The sequence below is a fragment of the Sus scrofa genome, chromosome 10 (genome assembly GCF_000003025.6).
Source record: "Sus scrofa isolate TJ Tabasco breed Duroc chromosome 10, Sscrofa11.1, whole genome shotgun sequence".
Lineage (NCBI taxonomy): Eukaryota > Metazoa > Chordata > Mammalia > Artiodactyla > Suidae > Sus > Sus scrofa.
Genome location: NC_010452.4, coordinates 53843823 through 53865099, shown reverse-complemented (window position 1 = coordinate 53865099; position 21277 = coordinate 53843823). Strand labels below are relative to the sequence as shown.

Below are 21277 nucleotides of genomic sequence, written 5' to 3'. Positions count from 1 at the left end.
GAAAATGATATCTCTCCAATATTTCAGATTGTTCCCAGGAAAAAAGGTATGTTTCCCCATTTCTTTAAATCTTTTATTAAAGGGAGTTCCTGCTGTGGCCGTGGAAACTAATCCCACTAGTATCCATGAGGACTCGGGTTCGATCCCTGACTGGGTTAAGGATCCGGCATTGCCATGAGCTATGGTGTAGGCCGCAGAGGTGGCTCAGATCCTGCATTGCTGTGGCTGTGGCATAGGCCGGCGGCTGTAGCTGCAATTCAGCCCTAGCCTGGGAACATCCGCCGGTTCGGCCCTAAAAAGCAAGAAAAAAAATCTTTTATTATAGCTTTCAATGAAGTTTCAGCCTCATCTTCTATACATCCCGCACAGGGAAATATAATGATTATCATATTATTATCAAGTTAATACATTCATCTTGTCTCTAAGGTATCTTGTCTCTAGGATTTATCTTTTCAGTAGTACACAACAGTATACAATATTTTCTCAAAGAATTTTTACTTTACACGCCTGATTTCTTCCTCCTGCCTTGTTTTTCCCACTGAATTTCTTACCTTGTCCTTTTCCACATATCTGGATAATATCTCTAAAGTATTCCTTCGTTCCTTTGTAGCGAACATGTGTTAATTCTTTCCAATTTGCTTAGCATTTTTTATTTGGAAATTGCCCCTCCCTCACTCCATGTGAGCGAGGGGCTACCAAATGCAGCCTTCCTTCCCAGCGACAGGAGGGGCCACGTGACTGGCTCTCCAATCAGGTACTCCAACCCTTTGGAAACCATGACTAAACAGAGGGCAGACCCACAACCGAGCAAGGCCAAAGTCACAGATGGATCTGAGGCTGGGGGAGAGAGAGCTGCTGTCCTTTGCTCTGGGATCAGTTGGTGTGAGGATGATTGAATTTTGGAAACACCAGCTGTCGTTCTGAGACCACCTAGACAGGGTCTGTCTGCAAATGAAGTCACACAGAAACAAGCTGAGCCAAGAGATGGGAGAGAAGGAGAGTTCTCATGACACTACGGAGCCTCTGGACCCAGTTACGCCTGAAGGGAGCTTGAATTTCCCAATTACGCAAACCAATACATTCTCAGTTTTCACTTGAGCTAATATGAGATGGATTCTAGAATCCACTGAATCTACAAACTCCAAATGCAGCCTCCATTTCATGTGCTTTTCTGCACTATCAAATCTGTTCTTTATTGCCTCCAATAAAGATTTTACTTCTATCATCTGAAACCAACAAAATATCATAGATCAAATGCAGTTAAATTTTTAAAATATTTTAATTCTATCAAAATCTGTCCTTGAATTTCTTTTTTTGTTTGTTTGTTTTGTCTTTCTGCCTTTTCTAGGGCCGCTCCCGTGGCATATGGAGGTTCCCAGGCTAGGGGTCTAATCGCTGCTGTTGCTGCTGGCCTACGCCAGAGCCACAGCAACGCGTGATCCGAGCCGAGTCTGCAACCTACACCACAGCTCACAGCAAAGGCAACGCAGGATCCTTAACCTACTGAGCAAGGCCAGGGATCAAACCCGCAACCTCATGGTTCCTAGTTGGATTTGTTAACCACTGTTCCACGAGGGAACTCCTGTCCTTGAATTTCTTATGTCACCATGTTCACGTTCCTGCTCAGCTTGTATTTTCATCTCCGTTGACTCTGTCTTTTAATCACCGCTTGGTCTCGCCTTTTAATCTGTCTCTTTCGGGTTCATGAGGCCATGTCTTCTGTATGTTTCCTGCATCCATGCGGAGTTTCCCATGTGCCAGGCACTCTCCTAAACATCTTGCACACAGTCCTGTGTTACATCCTCACCTCACGCTTGTTGTGCTGGACTGTCTGTACTCGACTGGGCTCCGTCAGTGCTCCGTCCCGAGGCTGGAACAATTATGGAGAAGCCCTGTCCTTGTATCGTTCTCTGGTAGGCTTGGCTGATAAGAGCAACTCAGATGTTGAAAATGGAAGTGAAATGGATGCCTTTATTCTCCGTGTACAGCCAGACACATTGGGCAAAGGATTCCCAGTGCCTTTGCAGCAAGCTTTTCATGTTCAGGCAACAGTGCTTCGAGATTCTTCCATTGGTCAGTTACTAAACTAGAGGAAAGCGAAACCTTCACCATGATTGGTCCTTATAGTGAAATTCAGGTGCCAGGAGATGTGGAGCCTGGGAGCTGAGGGATGGCAGCCATAGACAGACACCTGTGGGGCGCTGGGTGTGTGAACAGACAGACATAAAAGAAAGCAAATCCAATGGGCCCCAAACTCATTGCATCTCCTTTGCTGCTCTGGGGAAGGTTAGAGTGATTCTTGGTGAGAAGAGACTAGACAGGCTACATATCTTTTAAGTTTGTAGGACAGAAGTGAGAAGTGTAACCTGTATTAAGTCATAATCTTGACTAAAGCTGATTACAGTTGTCATCCCCAAGACACTCTTTCGTTATAAACTCTCTCATCAGAGAAGCCTTCTAAGGGTCATCAAATAGGCACATGGAATGAAAATTCTATCTGAGGAAGTCTTTTTCTCTGCCTGGGCATGCTGCATGGAAAAAAACTACTAAATCATTAAGTCATGAATATTATTTTTAAAAGAAAATATAAAGTTTTTAAATATAAGTAAAGGAGTTCCCGTTGCGGCGCAGTGGAAACAAATCCAACTGGGAACCATGAGGTTGCAGGTTCGATCCCTCAGTGGGTTAAGGATCTGGCGTTGCCTTGAGCTGTGACGCAGGTCACAGACACGGCTCGGATTTGGTGTTGCTATGGCTGTGGCATAGGCTAGCAGCTGTAGCTCCGATGTGACCCCTAGCCCGGGAACCTCCACATGCCACAGGTGCAGCTCTAAAATGACAAAAAAAAAATTTTTTAAATGAAACAAAAAAATAAATATATATATATGTAAATATAGGATCTGATATTCTTCAGAAAATATTTTTTTCAATTTTCTAAACTATGGAGTAAAACACAGAACTGTATCTAACATTTATCATCATTAGCAGCATTGTCCTTATGAATCAAAGCATTTTAGAGTTTTCTTATTCTCGATATAACGTTATCACCATCACAATCTTGTGAAGAAAGCAGACTAGGTATTAGTGACACTTCTGCCTTAGAGATGAACAACGTACTGATGTACCTATTTTAATACTAAATTCTAAAAGCACTGTTATGAGAAGTCACACCAAAGAATCAGAGTCATAAACGTTTTTCTGGTATCATTTTACTGATTTATCCTTAAGCTTTTTCACCTTCTGATGGAAGAGATGTTTTGTCTACTGATAAGTTTTTTCATCAACGTTAAGAAAATACATACATCATTCTGGAAAAGAACATTAAGTCTCTGGTTTCCCCTCATGGATACTTGTTTCTAATACACACTGAATTGATTACCAATATGGTGGCTGAGGAAAGTTTACCCCTCCAATTTCATGGCAAGTCTATACAGACCACATTATTTATAAAACTTACAATGGCAGTTTCAAATTAGTTTGACTTCATGAAGCATTGGATGGACTTCATGTCTCTGATAAGATTGATGAAAACTCATAATGTTCCTGGGGTTTTCATTTCAAGCCCATCTTTAGGGGAAAGTAACAGGATAGAATATCCCCAGTGCTTGTAATTACATTAGAAAAATTTGGCAGGGGTACCTCCCTTAAGATATCAAAAAAAAAAAACCCTTAGCTTAGTTTTTAATCATTTTTTGATTACAGTATCAACAAGATAGGTAGTTAAATGGGTTCGGGTACCTTGTAAATATGCTCTTCTGACCTAAATGCTTCTTAATATAAATTTCATATTGATTTGGCATTTTTATAAATCTAACCTCATTTCATTGTTTTAAATTAACTATGATATCACCCTAAGCTATTGAATCACCCTTTAAAACTGGAGAAGGACCAAACAGAACTAACATTTTGTGGACTGGCTCTTCTACAGAGCCCTTGACATATCATATCTCACTTAACATTTGCAAGAGTCCAGTGAGGCAGGTAACACTGCCGCAGTCTTACAGATGAAAACACTCCGAGATGGAGATACTTGTACCTTGCCCAAGGTCATACAGGGAACATGTGGCAAAGGAAGCATTTCAACCCTGGCCTCACTTCCAATTCCTTTTCTATCATATGTGATAATGGAGGATACTCAGAGAAGTTGTTTTCCTGCTTCGGGATCACTGAATGTGGGGGCGAAGGAGTACTCTCCCCCCAGAGCACTCTTCCCCTTGGAACCCCCAGTTCTTCAGAGGTGAACACTCAGACGGCCAGTCACAAAGAATCTTCCCCCCCAATCCTGGGTATCCACATCTCCAAAGGTAAGGCAGAATAAGGTTCTGAAAGAAAAATCACTCCATGTGTCCCAGGGATGAACATTCTAATAAAAAGCCTGATCAGAAATTACAAGCTTTGCACTGTAACCGTCCCAATTTCTCAATTCTCTAACAGATATCAGAAAGCTGACTTGATTTTGGTGGGAACATGAAGAGATAAGCGAAGATGCTGACAAGCACTGTTCCAGGTAAATCAGATGCACATGTGACAACACATTTCATCTTAAATTTAATTAGGTCCTTTATGGGCATAGCGCCAGGTGACACCCCACATTATGAAAAGGTAATTCTATTAGTTAAATTCTCTCCCAATGAATTCCATGGCACTGGAGTCTTGTGGGAGACGGGGTTTTGTCTTTCACGGAGGTGCCCGTAGCCTCACCCACTGAGGCGGTGGGTTTCAAGACCCACGTTTAAATTTCATATCGTAGGGGCGACAAATGTATTATTCCAAGTGACTTGACTCCAGGGGAATATCAGCTACTTCACAGGTAGAATACAGAGAGCATTCTCACGTTCAATCCGAGTAAACAGTGTTTAACACTTTCTAAATCCTATTATGTGTACAAACTTTGCATGTAAAGGTTGAGCCGAGCGGGCAGAGGAGTGTAAGTAAATACATCCTTCTCCCATAAGTACACAGTATTGAATGGAGGAGAAAGGGGCTTTATACTCTATTCCCTCAATCCCTCAATCAAAGACCTTTTAAAAGAAAAGGCAGAGTTAAAATAATAACCTCGGTTCTATGATAAGGGACTTCCGTATTTGAATTTCATTGAATTATATAGAGTTAGAAGGGGCCTCCTGAGGATCCGAGTAATGCCAGCCGCCTCCCCAGGCCACCAGGACCACTCGCTAACCCCCTAACCCACGGCGTCTACGAGAATTCCCAGTTTCTTCTGCTCCAAACAGTGGAAGCTCAGTGTCTCTGTTTTGCTTTCCTGGGGTGCACGGGATCCGTTGCTCTGAATTCTGATGATCGTCTCTTCGGCCCTCGCTTTTAAAGATTTCATTTAAAATCTTGCCCAAGAACCAGTGACCTTTAAGAGGGAGGCAGCAGGGGGTGAGAGAAAGAGTAGACTGGGGAGTTTGATTCTTCGCGTCGCGTTTTCTTCATCTACAAGATGGGAAGCAGGACATGGGTTCTGGGAGAACTGGAAATGATCAAAGGCTTGGCCCAGTTCCTCGAGCACGGCGGTGCTGGGTGAGTGGCAGTTATTATGATCACGGTAGTCACTGTGCAAGCAAAAGTTCTTATAAAGCGTCCTGTTAGAACGGCCTTGCTGGTAATTACAGACAGGTAGCTCCTTCATCTCTTATCAACCTTAAACCATCTTAGAAAAGCACTCTTGGCACCGGCATGTGTTTGTACATTTGGATTAAAATGTGAAAGCTCACTCCGTTTTTACTTAAGCCTTTGACCTATTGCAATTTAATATCAGATAACCGTTGCCATCCTACAAAGGCGACACTGCGCAGCTGGGGCCCTGGCAGCAAAGCACCATCACCAAGAGAACTAAGGAGGGGACAGAGCCTGTGTGAGATGACAACGATGTTTCAGGTACGTGTCAAAGTCAGGGAGTTTCTTGACCCAAGGCAGGTAAACACCTTACTTCAACCGATTCTAACCCATAAAGAACCTGACAAGCAGTTCCTCCTTCTAGAAAGTAAAGAATTCGTGACAGGGAGACAAGGAAGCCTACACTGAAATTTCAGGAAGAAATTATTCTTCTAGACCCCTAAGAGAGTAGTGGGAACTAAGCAAATACAGGAAAGTTTTGATATACTTGCAACCTTATAACCAAAGAAGAAATGTGGTTCCTACAGGCTTGTTTCCCCTCTCTCTTGGCTTCTGCTTCTAAGCCAGCCATGAGACAGCAACTGCTTTCCTGTTCCTCGTAGGTCTTAGTGCTAACAATTTGGTCCCCCACGCCCATGCCCAAAGACACCACAGTGGGGGACAATCTTGCTCATGTTGGTGAATGATTCTCCCCTGGCCACTGATTTTAAAGGCCCTGTCTGCAGGTGCTTCTGCATTTCTAGGCTGGAAACCAGGAGAGCATCACCATCAAGTCAAGGAAGCTCTAGGACATGCCAGCAACCCACTTTGCCAGGTCTGCAAATGCCTGCCCTTTTAAAGGCACTCCACAAGCTTCCAGTGACCGCTGACAGAAAAATTCAGGTGTGCTTCTGACTGAACATTGAGAGAGAAAAGTAAAAGAAATTTTAAAGCCCTTTTTGAGTAGGAGCATTGCCCTGGTGTGCGTTAACTACGATTTTCCGGAAAGTCATGGGAATGGCTTCCTTACGTTACTCTGGTGCTTCGTGACCTCCAAGGCGTGTCTGACCTCAGGCGGCTCCTTCATGTGAGCATAATCTGAGAATCCTCTGGCAGCCTGGTGTTTCTGTTTATAGGCAATCTTAAGAAAAACACACATAACCATTAGTTTCATGGGGAGGTGTGTGAAACTCTTACCTTTTATATTTCAGTGTTTTGCTAGGATTTTATATATTTGAACACCACCATCGAGGGTCAAATTTGCCTAAGCTGCCATAACAAGATAATATACATTTAATCTTCGTGCTTCTGTTTAGACTCCTAATTCCAACTCTTTGTCATTTGTTTCATAAGTCTTTGTCCACAGGCTGAAATCCCCACTCATATTCATCTCACTTAAATCTCAGCTACGGTTTTGGGAAATCTTCCACATCCAAGAGGTTTTAGGGTCGTACATGTTCAAGGTTTAAATCCTGGAAAAGCCAATAACAAAACTGGGGGAATGACTGGTTATTTAAAAGTGACCTGTTCATTTTTAATGGACTGTTATGATTTTAGGGAGGTCCAGCTATAAAATAATATAAATCTCATTAAAAGTCCTAATCTTTTAACAAGAAAATACAAGAAATGTCTCACATATGTCAAGCCTTGTTCTCTGTTAGGGAAATGAGCATCACATTAAATCTGTTCCATGCTGGGATGGAGAGAAGGCACCCATCCATTAGGAAGGAGGAGTAACCAAACTCAACAACAGAGTTACAAATTCAAGAAGATCCCTAAGACAGCAAATTATCCCCTGACTCTTAGCCTGTTCCTATATATCCTATTTCCTGCACGAAGTTTAATTACTTGGTCCAGTTTTTGTAGAATTACTTATTTTCTGTCTTTCCTTACTAGAATAGAACTGTCTCGTTCACTAAATATTCAGAACCCAGAATAGTGCCTCATATAAAGTAAACTGCAATAAATATTTGCTCAATAGGTGAACAAATAAATGAATGAGAATAAAATAGGAATAAATGAATGATTGTATATTAACGTAAAATATATACTAAAGGCTTACGAATAAGATATTAAATGGAGTTGGAAATTCTTGACACAGAATAAAGGCAACTTGAAAAGAAAAGCGAGAATAGTGTTCACCAAGAACGAAACAAGCTCGAAATTTTAATGAAAGAACACAGTTAAACCCAAAGAAAACTTTTTACCGACATGAGCTCCTTAAGAGTTATGTTTATATCTTACACATCTTTTAATATCCTGTGCCAGTCACCATGAATGACACAGAACAGAAATGCAATAAATGTTCAGTGAATACATGAATAAGTGAGTTTATCAGACATTCTCATGAATTTAAACTCCTCGTAGGCTTTAATAAATAGACTCAACCACCCACTTCACTTAGATAATATGCCTTTGTAAGGGATTAAAGTGATAATTACGAAAGCAATTTTTAAAAATAAAATCATCTAATTCTGCCATAAAAAAGGAAAGCCAGCTAGTACAACTATCAGTGTTTAAATCCCTTCTCTGCCTCCCCCGCCGAGTTTTTCTTGACAACTTCCGCTGACAGAGAACTCCACCTGCGTAATCACAGTCTTTTTGAAAGTTCCAATATAAAGTTCCTGCTCTAAGGAAACCCAAATCTATCTCCCCAGAACTGCAACTGTTTGGCCATACAGGAAGTTGGCCTAGGTTATAAGACAGAACCCGAAAGTGGAAGCACAGCTGGCAGTGACCTCCGTTCCTCCAGGTCACCTGCACAGAGTAAGGCACTGAGCTCACACAGACTCTAAATGCTCTGCAAGGTACAAATTCCAACTTATCCACCTCTTTCATAAGGTGTCCATAATATTCCAGATACAACCTGACCCACCCTAACTGGAATTGTTCGGTTTCATCCAGGTTATCATCTCTCGTGGGCTGAAGGCTATTAAAGCATCCACCAATCACACCCTTTTCCTTTTGATGACTTATATCAGATTTCTGTTAGTGAAGGCCCCTGAGTCTTGTTTAGTCCCGCTCAGCCCTGTTCCAACATCTGGCTGATTCTGAGGCCTCACAAGGCAGCACTTCATGTTATTCCAGAGACAATGCATCTTGCTAGAGTCTATCCACTGATTTCATCCATCAGGATATCTAATTCTGATGAACATATCTTTATATTTTCACCCATTAATTAGGTTAAACAAGAAACCCATTAAGAACCTCCATTCAGGCTGAGAAAGTCCATTATCTCAGTTCCATTACAGTCGATATTATAACTTGGGAGCGGAGAGGAGTTTAATGCGGGCCAAGTCTCTTAAGCCAAGAAAAATCTTCCATGAGATTTGTTATAGGTAAATAGAATTAGCATATGCTGGTCTCTGTTTTGCTGGATGCCTGGTTTCTTCTGTATTTTTGACTATGGTACTTGTGACTGTATAAACATAACCAGTGCAGCGGACCGTTTTGTGGGTTATCATAGAAGTGGCGAATCATCAGGCACAATTTTAAAAAGCACTCTTTCTTAAAAAGGCAATGTAATTCTCTACTTGCAGCATTAAAACAGTCATTTCATTTATAGCTGCTACTGAGCACCACTTTAGAATTAAGATTACACCAAACTGGAGGCGGCTGAACTTTAATTTATCATATTAACTTTCCTCCTTAAAACAGCTAATGAAAGATTATGTCAAGCTAATAAATTTTCTGATAAATTTGATTTCTTAGGATTTGTCATTATTGTGTGGCATTTCCCGAGGGTAATACTGTTTTCTTCGTATCTTGTAAATTAAGGTCACTATAGCACTGGAAGATAATTGCAAGAGTCTTATATAAATTATACACAGATATGTTTATGCCCATAAAATACATGTTTATCTTACATGTTTGATTTTATATGTTTATATCTCATATATGCACATATAAGATGTACATAATTTTCTGATTTACAGTACATTTCATAATTACTATATAAGTAAATGTACTTTTAATCCCATAACACAGACACCTCTAAAGCTCCTGAAAAGGACCTTGTGGCAACTATAGATAAAAACATAAGCTCTCGTCAATCTCAGTTCAGATGCCTGAGCAGCCTGTATCACTTGTGTGATAAGGGATTATTTAGCCTCTGTGTGAAACAGCCCTGGTGAGAAGGGTCTTACCCCTTCATGGCACAGCCCAACCATTTCCAGAAGCTTTCTTTGTGATCTTTGTTTATCCAATTTTTCACGGGGGATGGCTAATAAAATGGCCCCTAAAATGTCCACAACTGTCCATCTTTTTTTAAGGCATTTTCCACAAGGAAACCCAGCTAACTTCACTTTATCACTCTAGTTTGAATGTAAGCATTTGAGAATGTCAGGCAAATTGATTTTAAGATGATTTTGTTCCAATGTTGCTGTTCAAAAGTTTAGGAGACTTTTCACTAGAACTTTCAACATGATTAAATTTCAGAATTTGTCTCATACTCTCATTTAGGTTACCACAAATCTAGTACAATTTAGACACAGTAAAAGGTTAGTTCTTTAATCATCACAGACACTGTCAAATAGTTCTACTTTCTTGCCTGTCTGATTACCAGGTTAAGCTCTGAGAATTGCAATTTTAACAATAATAAAATCCATACATGTAAATCTAAAGAAATATTATTACGATCACATAAGTCTTTGAAAGAGACAACTTCTTGGGAATCCAGATTTTTCCTTTCTTTTTTTTTTTTTTTTCTTTTGGTCTTTTTGCCATTTCTTGGGCCGCTCCTGCGGCACATGGAGGTTCCCAGGCTAGGGGTCCAATCAGAGCTGCAGCCACCGGCCCATGCCAGAGCCACAGCAATGCAGGATCCGAGCCGCATGTGCAACCCACACCACAGCTCACGGCAACGCCAGATCGTCAACCCACTGAGCAAGGGCAGGGACCGAACCTGCAACCTCATGGTTCCTAGTCGGATTCGTCAACCACTGCGCCACGACGGGAACTCCCAGATTTTTCCTTTCTAACAAGTTCAATGACTCATTACAACACCAGGCAGTAATGCTCCTTCAGGGCATATATGTACCTTTCCTAGGGTGCATTTGCAAGTGATAGCCTATGCTGGGAAAAACGGGAGATTCCAAAATATACAAAATGGATTATTTTTCACTACGTATTCTTGGTTTTTTTGTTTGTTTGTTTGTTTTGTTTTTTTTAAAGGGCTGCACCCAAGGCATATGGAGGCTAGGGGTTGAATTGGAGCTGTAGCCACTGGCCTACACCACAGCCATGGCAACGCCAGATCCGAGCTGGATGCTAGTCAGATTCGTTTCCGCTGAGCCACGATGGGAACTCCAATGTTAAATATTCTGTGTGCACGCATTTGTGTACTATAGATAGGCTTATGCCATAAAAATGTGAGAAAAGTTGTATGCTTTCAAAGCAATTGAGTATGTAAATATCTGAAAATGTTTTGTCCCTAAGTAGGTATAAAAATAAGGAAAGATTATTTCTTTTCTTTATTGCATAATTGTTGCTCTTTCTTCCTGTTATCACTGCATAAATGCTGTCAAATATCATGCTGTAATCATTTGCTTTATAAAGGAGTCCATAATATCGGCAAGTGGCTGAGTGACCAAATGTTGGCAGGAAAAAAGGGGGCACATTAGTCACGGTCAGCCATGCAGAACCCTGACATATATTTTTAGCCTCATGTTGCATAGCTGAGATTAGCTTACTGCCAAGGTGGGTACACAGTGGACATTCAAATTTGTGATAATGAAGTATTTATTTAAAGATGTTCTGCAAAGAATAACTATACCTGGTATTGTTCAAGTGTCATCTATTTTCAGACTATTTTAAAATGATCTAGGTATCCTCTTCTTAAAAGTAAAAAGATTCTGGAGAGAGAAATAAACTTGTATAACAAGAAAAAGCAGGATGGGAGTTCCTGTTGTGGCCCAGCAGGTTAAGAACCCAACGAGTGTCTATGAGGATGCGGGTTTGATCCCTGCTCTTGCTCAGTAGGTTAGGGATCCGGTGTTGCCACAAACTGGAGTTCCTGTTGTGGCGCAGTGGAAATTAATCTGACTAGGAACCATGAGGTTGTGGGTTTGATCCCTGGCCTTGCTCAGTGGGTTAAAGATCCAGTGTTGCCATGAGCTGTGGTGTAAGTTGCAGACATGGCTCAGATCCTGCGTTGCTGTGGCTGTGGTGCAGTCTGGCAGCTGTAGCTCCGATTAGACCCCTAGCCTGGGAACTTCCATATGCCGCGGGTGAGGACCTAAAAAATATCAATAAATAAATCAATAAATAAAAATAAAAAAGAAAGAAAAAGAAGGGCGGAATTAGAAAGAGGCAGTTAAGAATATAGTTAAGAACCCAGACTGTGGAGCCAATCTATCCATGTTCATGTGGTGGCTCTGCCATTTATTGACTGTGTGACCTTGGACAAGTTACTTAACCTCTCTGTGCTTCAGTTTTCACATCTCCAAAATGAGGATATCTCATGGAGTTGTGAGGATTGAGTGATATAAATATATGTGAAATGCACACATATACCTGACACATAGTAAGAATTTCTATGTGTTTTACTATTCATATTAACCAAAAATGTTGCATAAAAATATAAATTGTGTAAAAGGAAGCATTATCTTAGAAAAGAAGTCAAAAAATTGAACAAAAATCTACCATTTTACAGTATTTACTGCATACTCCCTGTGTTCTACAGACTGTTCTAAGCACAGAGGTGGAGCAGGGAATAAGACAGATGAGGTCTCTGCTCTCTTAGGGATTATAAAGTAACCAAAAAAAAAAAAAAAAAAAATCAGATTGTGGAGTTCCCGTCATGGTGCAGTGGAAACAAATCCGACTGGGAACAGGAGGTTGCAGGTTCAATCTCTGGCCTCGCTCAGTGGGTTAAAGATCCAGTGTTGCTGTCAGCTGTAGTGTAGGTTGCAGACACGGCTCGAATTCTGCGTTGCTGTGGCTGTGGTGCAGGCTGGCACCTGTAGCTCTAATTTGACCCCTAGCCTGGGAACCTCCATATGTTACGGGTGCAGCCCTAAAAAATAAAAAAATAATTTAAAAAATTAAAAAATTAGATTGTGCCATAAAAAAAGCAATATGATGAATGAGAGGGAAAATATTCTATTTTGAAATTCTGTTTTAGGAAATAAAATAGGTTAAATGCATTAAGGAGTCCTTCTTTGCTGAGGCACTATAAAGGGAAAATTACTCCTAAACTCTTGTGGATTCAAGATGAGCTTACATGATGACAGTCCTATGTTCATCTGCCAACTGCAATCGCCAAGATGGCCATTTCCCCCCGAGGGAGGCTCTTCTGGGTAGTCTGAGACAATCTAAGTGAAAAACACCGTCCACAGAAAAGAAATTCAGGAACTGCTGGTCCAACTGGTGGAGCACCGGTCTGTGGGACCTGAATTAACCATGAATTAACTAATACTTTATGAGATTTTAAATAAGCTACTGGAACATTCTCCACTTAGAGAGCACAAGTTATACTGAAGGCTAGTGTCATATTTGCGTGATGGTAATCCAAGGGAACTGTCTGCGTAAGATTCCGATGCGCTCTGTTAGTAGCGGTGAGCGGGACTAGGAAAAACAGCCTCATGGAACTAACACCCTGACAGGTCCTCGCCATTACCTGTGATTCCACCAGTGACCGCTGAGAGCACATGCATCAGCCGCTTTCAACTTTTCACCTCTTATTTAATATCTAAGATAAACAACTTGTTTCTCTCTTTTTAAAATGCTAAACAATGTGTATCAGGTATATGTTTGTTCAAAAATGCTAAACAATGTGTAGCAGGTATATGTTTGTTCTAAATAACTATGTAATAATTTAGGAGAACCACACCTCACTCTGTAGCTGGGTAACTTCTTTTGCAAAGACACTGTCAATTGTGGCGGGCATCTGCTTATAAAGAGAGTTGGAAAGGTCCCCCTTAATGGTGCCTTTGTATTTTGCCTAAGGGAAGAAAAAGAAAAGGACAAAACATTAATATTTCTCAGTGTTTTTTACTGTGAGTATGGAAAGAGAATTTAAAAATACTTTCTTCAGAAACAGAATTCATTAAAAAATAGGAAAACCATTTTAATCATCGATACTGAACCTGATGAACATATGTGAGGGAAAAACAAATCCAATTTACCACGGCAAAATTTTTAAATGAGACATGAGAGAAAATAATGACTGGGCAAGTGCGGTGGTTGGAGGATGGGGGAAATGGGTAAAGGGAGTTAAGAGGTATGAATTTCCAGTCATAAAATAAATACACAGGGGCCATAACATCCTGCGTGGTGACTATAGTTAATAATACTGTACTGCATAAAAGTTGCCAAGAGAATAAATTTTTTTTTTTTTTTTTTTTTTTTGTCTTTTTAGGGCTGCACACACAGCATATGGCGGTTCCCAGGCTAGAGGTCAAATCAGAGCTGTAGCTGCCAGCCTACATTGCAGCCACAGCAACTCAGGATCCAAGGCACATCTGTGACCTACACATCCATGACCCACAGCTCACGGCAATGCCGAATCCTTAACCCACTGAGCAAGGCCAGGGATGGAACCCGCATCCTCATGGATACTAGTCAGGTTCGTCATTGCTGAGCCACGATGGGAACTCCGAGTAAATCTTAAAGTCATCATCATAAGGAAATACATAAATAAATAAAATGTGTGCGTTTGGTGACAGATGGTAATTAGACTTAGGTGATCATTTCAAAGTGCACACAAATATCAAATCATGTACATTGTACACTTGAAATAATATAATATGTTATAATACACCTCAAATTAAAATTGTAATTAAGTAAACTTGGTAAAAAAAAAAAGATGACTGTTTTTTTATTTAAACTCATAAACATTTCCAAAAGTAAATCTACTTGCATGTATTTTCATGTTTGATCAGCAAAGAAAAATAAAAGAACAATGAGATGTTTGAGCTGTTGGAGAAAACACAAATCCTTAGAATTTACAGTCTGGAAAGTGAATGCAAAGGACAGCATTCCTTTATTCAAGTCTTCTTAGAGCCCTCCACCACGGTGCTCGGGTGTGGGGGGTGCTTTTCTGCTGTTTTTGCACCTTGCCACATCCAATCTGCACTGCCACTACGTGACCTCAATCATTTGTCATAAAGAGAAACACTCATTCACTATTTCCTCTTAGGAAGGTTAGGTTCAAAAGAACATAACTGGTGGCTCTCTTTTTGTCATTGTTGTTCAGCATTTGACTCCTTCAGGAAAAAAAATTAATAATTAAGACACCAGGTATTTCTCTGCAAGGAGAAATAACAACGAACACAAATAAACAAATCCGTGGTTTTCCCCCCTCTGTCAACAAGGCCCTGCTATTACTCCCACCTGGAGCTAGATTTGAGTGTTGATTTATGGAGCATACAGCCTGTGTAAGCCTTGCGCTCCCATGACTCTCTGGATTTGGGTACTTGAATGGAAATATACTGATTTTCCTCAAAATGTTTTCATGTTGGCAGAAATAATTCCGAGAATATCATGTTAATCTTTTTTCCAACTTATGAAACACTAGAGGTCAGTCATTAACAACAGTATTTAATCATCTGCTTTTCAAGTTTATCGCTTCGAAGTGATCCACTCACAGACTCCAGCAACACCTCATTACAGAAATCACTGTCAACACTGCACTTTATAATACAGCGTAAGGTGCGGTTCTAACTGCTCTCAGAAAGAGACTATGTGAGTTTTCAGCTGGAAGATGACTGTGGTGCATTTCCCACTCTGTGGTTTCATAACAGGTATCTCTGCTGAACTGATCCTACTCAGAAAACAGTTCAAATGGATGTAAAGTTGCCAAAAATGCCACATTTTATGCAATCCGCTGGTAAGTCCTATTATTCTCAAAACGATATTGAGTCATTTATATCTAACAAATTGTCTGTTAAGAAATAAAATAACGGGACTTCTATTTTGCCAGCACGTCATACTTATTGAATAAAAATATCCCTTTTTCATAGTAATTTTATGTAAATAAGAAAGGGTAAAAGTCAAAATAGACAAAAATAGTAAAATATATCAACTGCAGATAATAAAATATATCAGTTTACATGAGTTGATTGACAGTGCAGAGAATTATGTGATTATACAGATATCAACAACAGACAGTGGTGTCATCAAAAATATTATTCTCTAACTTTACTGCACAGACTTTTAGCTACATAACTGGAAAAAGAAAATGCAAGTCATTTTGCAAGTTTTGATACCTTACCTCAGAAATAAAAGCACCAATATGTTTGACGTGGTTTAGCATAGGTGTGTCAGTCACAAAGGTACACTTGCCCTTAGACTTTCTATGCTCTTCTTTATAGTGGATCTAAAAGAGAATAATTTACATAAGTAGAGAAAAACAATTGCAATGCTTCTTTTTTGAACAGAAGAATTAACTTGAGAAAGTCTGTTTTGTGAAATAAATACTCACAAGTATAATTATGCTCAAAATAAGCTAAATCAAGGCATTCCCATCGTGGCTCAGTGGAAACGAATCTGACTAGCATCCATGAGGATGCAGGTTTGATCCCTGCCCTCACTCAGTGGGTTAAGGATCTGGTGTTGCCATGAGCTGCAGTATAGGCCAGTGGTTACAGCTCTGGATTGGACCCTTAGCCTGGGAACCTCCATATGCCTCAGGTGCAACCCTAAAAAGACCAAAAAAAAAAAAAAAAAGGTAAGCTAAATCAAACAAAATGATCTCCAGCAAGGTGATGAGGCATAGTAAGGAAAGGCTTTTCTTTAGATAAGCAGGGTCCAGTTACGGTCAAGGATCACGTGTGCTCAACCCACTGTGACTATGAGTCCTGCCTGCCCAGCATGCTCAGCATAATTATTAAACATTCCCCATTTCACTTGTACAATTGTCCTAGCTCATTGATACTTTCAAGCCACAGACTTTAACAGGTTGAGCCTTTATCAAAGAGAAAAATAACTGCCTATGTTTCTAAACAAGAAACCAATTAAGAGGCAGAAATTAAACAGAGATTACTATGAGCATCATGATTTATACACGCCGGATTAGAGGAAGGGGCTTAAATTGTGGCCACAATGGGCTTCCTGTTACTAATTAATTACACTCAAATCAAACATACCCAATTTATGAGCATCTCTAGGCCTCCCCACCTTCCTCCCCTGCCCCAAGAGTAGAACCAGCCCAGCAAGCCTGCCTCCTGGTGGAGATCACTGCAGAATGCTCCCCGTTGGTGGGCAGACAGGGGAGCAAGACAAAGTCCAAGGAGACTTAGCTGGGCAATGCTCCTGTCTTCTCTGGAACTCCCTAGTGAAAGGAGACCCTTCTTCTCCCCGGGAGAAGCTAGAATTACTCTGGGGGAAGTATGGACACACAAGCCCAAAAAGAAGTCAGGAACTATGGAGAAGGACCTAAAATGTAATCCCACTGTCACACTGATGGCCATCCAGTCTGAAAACTGGGCAGGCAAAACTGGTTGAGAGGATGAAGGTAATTTGCTAAAGTTATATCACCCTGTAATAAAGTCATGTTTATCTACCCAAGACTGTAAATACTTAGGCTGAAAAAAAAAAAAAAAGTCCTAGTTCAGATGATTAATTACACCGCCTTCCCTAATTACAGTTTAAAAGCGAAGTTTAATTGTATGTACTACCTGGTTCTTATAGGACATGACTAATATTGATGTTACACTCTAACAAGACGTAGAGATTTTACCATAATCCAAACCTGGTTGGAGAGGCAGTCTTTGACCTGAGGTACAACCAGATAGGAACGTACTAAGTAACGTTATTTTAAAACGCCGTATTTCACGGCTGTGACTCATAGATATTAGATGCTGACCACATTAAAACGTTTGCTTTATTCATGAAATCAACATTAGAACATATTTATCTTATCTGAGCACTAAATTGCTTTTTCTTCTTCTCAGAGATTAGCCATAATTTTAGGTCTCTGCAAATCACCGTCCTCAGTCACTAGTAATTAAACCGTTAATGGCAGTATGATAAATAGGCTATTTTGATCATAAGGAGAAAGAAAAAGTATCTCTGTTATATAATTAAGTGTGAGAGAAAATAACCTATCATTAGGCTTAAGTTTGGCTCATTATTTTTATCTTTTGGCACCATCTCTCCTCTCTCCCATTCACATTCTTCGCTGCAGTGGAATGTGGGGCGGCCAGCGCCCTCCTGATAAGCTCTGACCTGAGCAAATGTTCAGGACAGGAGCTCTGGATAAGGGTGAAGTATTTACTTCCTTCGCTATGCCAGCAAACAGTTCTGTCTTAAGTGAGCTCTCCATTCCTGTCTTTGGTCTTTATGTAAAAGATACACACGTACAGTAGGACCTAATAGCTTATGTAAAAGAAAAAAAAAATACACACACACATTTTTTGCTTATTGACATGCTGTGTTTCTAATAGATTTTACAATAGGAGTGAGCAAGTTTCCAATGCATTTACACTGACAATAAGCAAATTATTACATAAGGCACACCACATATTCGTAGCCTCCCTATGCCAGGAGAACAGGAAAGGAGAGTGCAAAGGGAACGACACTGATGACTGACACAACAGCTTAGGTAAAAGAGAAGTCTCTGAGTAGACAGTCAATTCCTAACACAACCACGGCCCCATCTATCGGCTGGACTGCCTATCCAACCCCTTTCTTTCCGAATAACAGAGCCCACATGCACTGATGAGTAGCTACACCCCTACCCCAGCCCCAGAGGACAAACTGCTCTGAACCAGGCCTGGTTTTCTCATGACCCTTGGCCAGTGACTGGCCGGGGAGGACCGGTGCTGAGCTCTGGCCAGGAGACATCCTTGGAAGTCTTCCCAGCAGTATTACTGCTGCGACTGTATGAAGGTGGACACCTGCTGACACAGCCCTTGGACACTTGGCCCTCCCACCTTCTGTCTTCCCCAATCACAGGGATACGGCAGCAATGACACCATCATAAGACAATAAGCCACCGCACTAATGATGGCAGAGCAGAAGGAAAGGCGCCCGACAGACTGATAACATCCACTGCACCAAGACTGAAGCCCCTACCTCCAGGATTTATAGGTGAGAAAAATAAACACCTATTTGTGAAGCCTCCGTGCTAGGACTTTCCTGTGACGTGCACCCATCTGCACTCATAACCAAGACACAATCCAAAGCTGATGACTTAATGATCAATAAGATGCCCTAAATATTGGCGTTCTGCTTTGACCTCAGCATTCATGCCACCATGTCTCAACAGCAGGCAGGGTTTTACATGAGTGGAGGGGGGGCGCCCTTCTCCTCACCTCGTTTCTCTCCCTTGGAACGAGATCAGCTAGTGGCTGACAGTGGATGGAGAGCCGTGGAAATGTTGGCAGTTTCCTTTTAAATGCATTCTTAACCAAAAGGAGCCAGAAAGGTTTCACAAAAGGAGGCACGTTGGCCAAATGCAATGAGCCCTGGAAGACAGAGGTGTGGCTCCAGTGCTAGGTTAGCCGGGCTGGAACACTGCTGGAGCTTTTTCTGGAGGGGTAAGCACAGAATCCCTTGTTTTCAGCATCAGAAGGGTTTACTCACAACAGTGTTCACTTGCCTGGAAAATGTCCTTTCAGCTGCCACGCAAATGAACACCCTACAACGGTTTGAATCAAAACACTGAGTCAGAGGCTTCCAGCAGATGTGGGTGAACGTGCTCAGTCCACAGAGACTCTTTATCCTAATTTACAAGAAACACATAAATGGCCCCTTTTAACCTCATCTTTTTTATGACCACCCAAAAAATGTTCCCAGATCTATGATTCTGACTGTTCAGTATCATCAGTAGATTGGATTTATTCAAAGAATTGATTATAGATGGCTGACTAACAGGGCAAATAACCGAGAGAGAGGATAACCTGGGGAAATAAAAAGCATTACACAGTTAACAGGAAAAAAAAAAAAAAAAAAAAAAAAAAAAGGCTGCCTTAGAGGTGTCTTTCCTGACTGGGAAGTGAGCCTGCAGAGGGAAGCCCACAATATGGGCAGAGCATGTACAAAGCAGAAAGCAGGCGAGGTAAAGAAAAAAACTGAGAAATGCTTCATACTGGTCCCTAAAATGAAGCCACCTGATCGGAAAAACAGACATTTCTTTCCATAGAGAATCCTAAACAGTGCGGGCCTCCAAGGACTTATCTCTACGTCATTCTTCTTTAACATTTTAAGAAATTATCTGGCGAAGGCATGACACAGCCACGTCTGCAAGTCTGCTGACGGCCCCACACTCTCCTGGAGAGGGGAATGGTGAACTGAAGGAGATGGACCTCAGAACCTCGGAAAGGACCAGGCGAGAGGGCAGAAAATTATGGTTTAGAGTCGCCACTAGCAAGGGAAAAATCATTCCAACTACGAAGGGAGGACAGGCCCTACGTGACCAGCTACAAGTCAGAAATCAGGACAGAAAACAGCCGAGGATGAGGTCCTGACAGAGGCTGATCTCAGAGCTTTCTACAGCCCCCTTCTCCCCCCACCTCCCCCACCCCAAGTCAAGAAACTCTACATAGCATCACCAAGTGGGCAGGAAACATCATCACTCCCCGTTCATAATGCCGCCATCCATAACAGATCTCTGTGCATGGTTCTCATTGGTACATCGCAATAAAGACACATGAAAGCTGGAAGAGGGCCAAAGAGGGACGATCAGAATGATAATGAAGGGGAGGTGAAGAGACGGCTCCATGAAGAGAGACCCACAGACCCATGCTTCTTGTCTGAAAAGATCGAGCAGAGTGGTGGGGGGCTACCAGCCAGACTCTGGACTTGGCCAGACCTAAACCTGAAGCTCACTAGCCAGGTGGCTGAGGACCAGCTATGCAATGTTGGGTTTCACCACCTCTGAGCCGAGGCTCGCAGAACCTACGGCACCAGCTGGCTGGGGGTGGCATGGCATATAATTTTCATGTGGAGTGCCTGGCACACGGCAGGAAGGCGAGGACATCGTGGTGGCCAAGGCTTAGGAGTCAGACAGAGCTTGTTCCAAATCCCAGGTCAGTTGTTCACGAGCTGTGTATCTGGATCAAGAGAATGTGAGGCTGCTTCTGAAGCTTCAAGATGTGGGACTCTACACAGCAAGCAAGCAAACACCAAATGCATGTGGTGACAGACAGAGGCTGCGGACAGACTGCCTTCCAACAAACAAAAAGGCTCAGATAAACACATGCATTCCCCCTTGGGATGTAAAGGATTGTAAAACAAAACTAAGGTCCTTAAGGTTTGTCTTTAAGTTCAAGACCAAGGAGAAGACTAGTGCCCTAAATTAAACGTGGGCACAAACAGAAGGGCACTATCCGAGACATAATAAAGATGCGACTGGAGCTCCAATCTAACTTAATTCATCCCTTTTCCATTTGTTTTTAGCTCCATATTGATGCAATTTCAAATACACATTTTAGATAACCATTTAGTCAAGTAGACAGTATAACAGAGAAAAGAACTTCAAATTTATACGAAAACATGGATGAGAGCGAATGAGCAAGTTTAACCACATTTCTAAAATAAAATCTAGAAATTCACTTTGGTCTAATATATAAAAACCTTCCAGAAAGGGTAAATTAAAATTTGCTTTTCAAATGACTGTACAAACTCTTCATTTTTTTTTTTTTTCAGAAACTTTAAAAACTGTTCAGACTGTTCATTGGTAAATACAAAAATTCCAAAAATCAAGCCTGGAATTCTCTTTGGAAACAAAACTAAA

The 21277-nt window shown here is 41.2% G+C and overlaps 1 protein-coding gene across 14 annotated transcripts in view; it reads right to left on the bottom strand.

Annotated features, from left to right (window-relative positions):
* Positions 1-21277, bottom strand: part of NEBL (nebulette) — a 354941-nt gene that overhangs the window by 92770 nt on the left and 240894 nt on the right. For 13 of the 14 annotated variants that reach the window (XM_021064951.1, XM_021064957.1, XM_021064956.1 and 10 more), the window contains 3 exons: positions 15812-15916; positions 13430-13540; positions 6629-6739 (listed from right to left, as the gene is read on the bottom strand). The exons of the other annotated variant lie outside the window; for it this stretch is intronic. In XM_021064951.1, coding sequence (XP_020920610.1) covers positions 6629-6739; positions 13430-13540; positions 15812-15916 — 327 coding nt within the window. The remainder of the gene's footprint in view (positions 1-6628; positions 6740-13429; positions 13541-15811; positions 15917-21277) is intronic. 14 annotated transcript variants of the gene reach the window in all.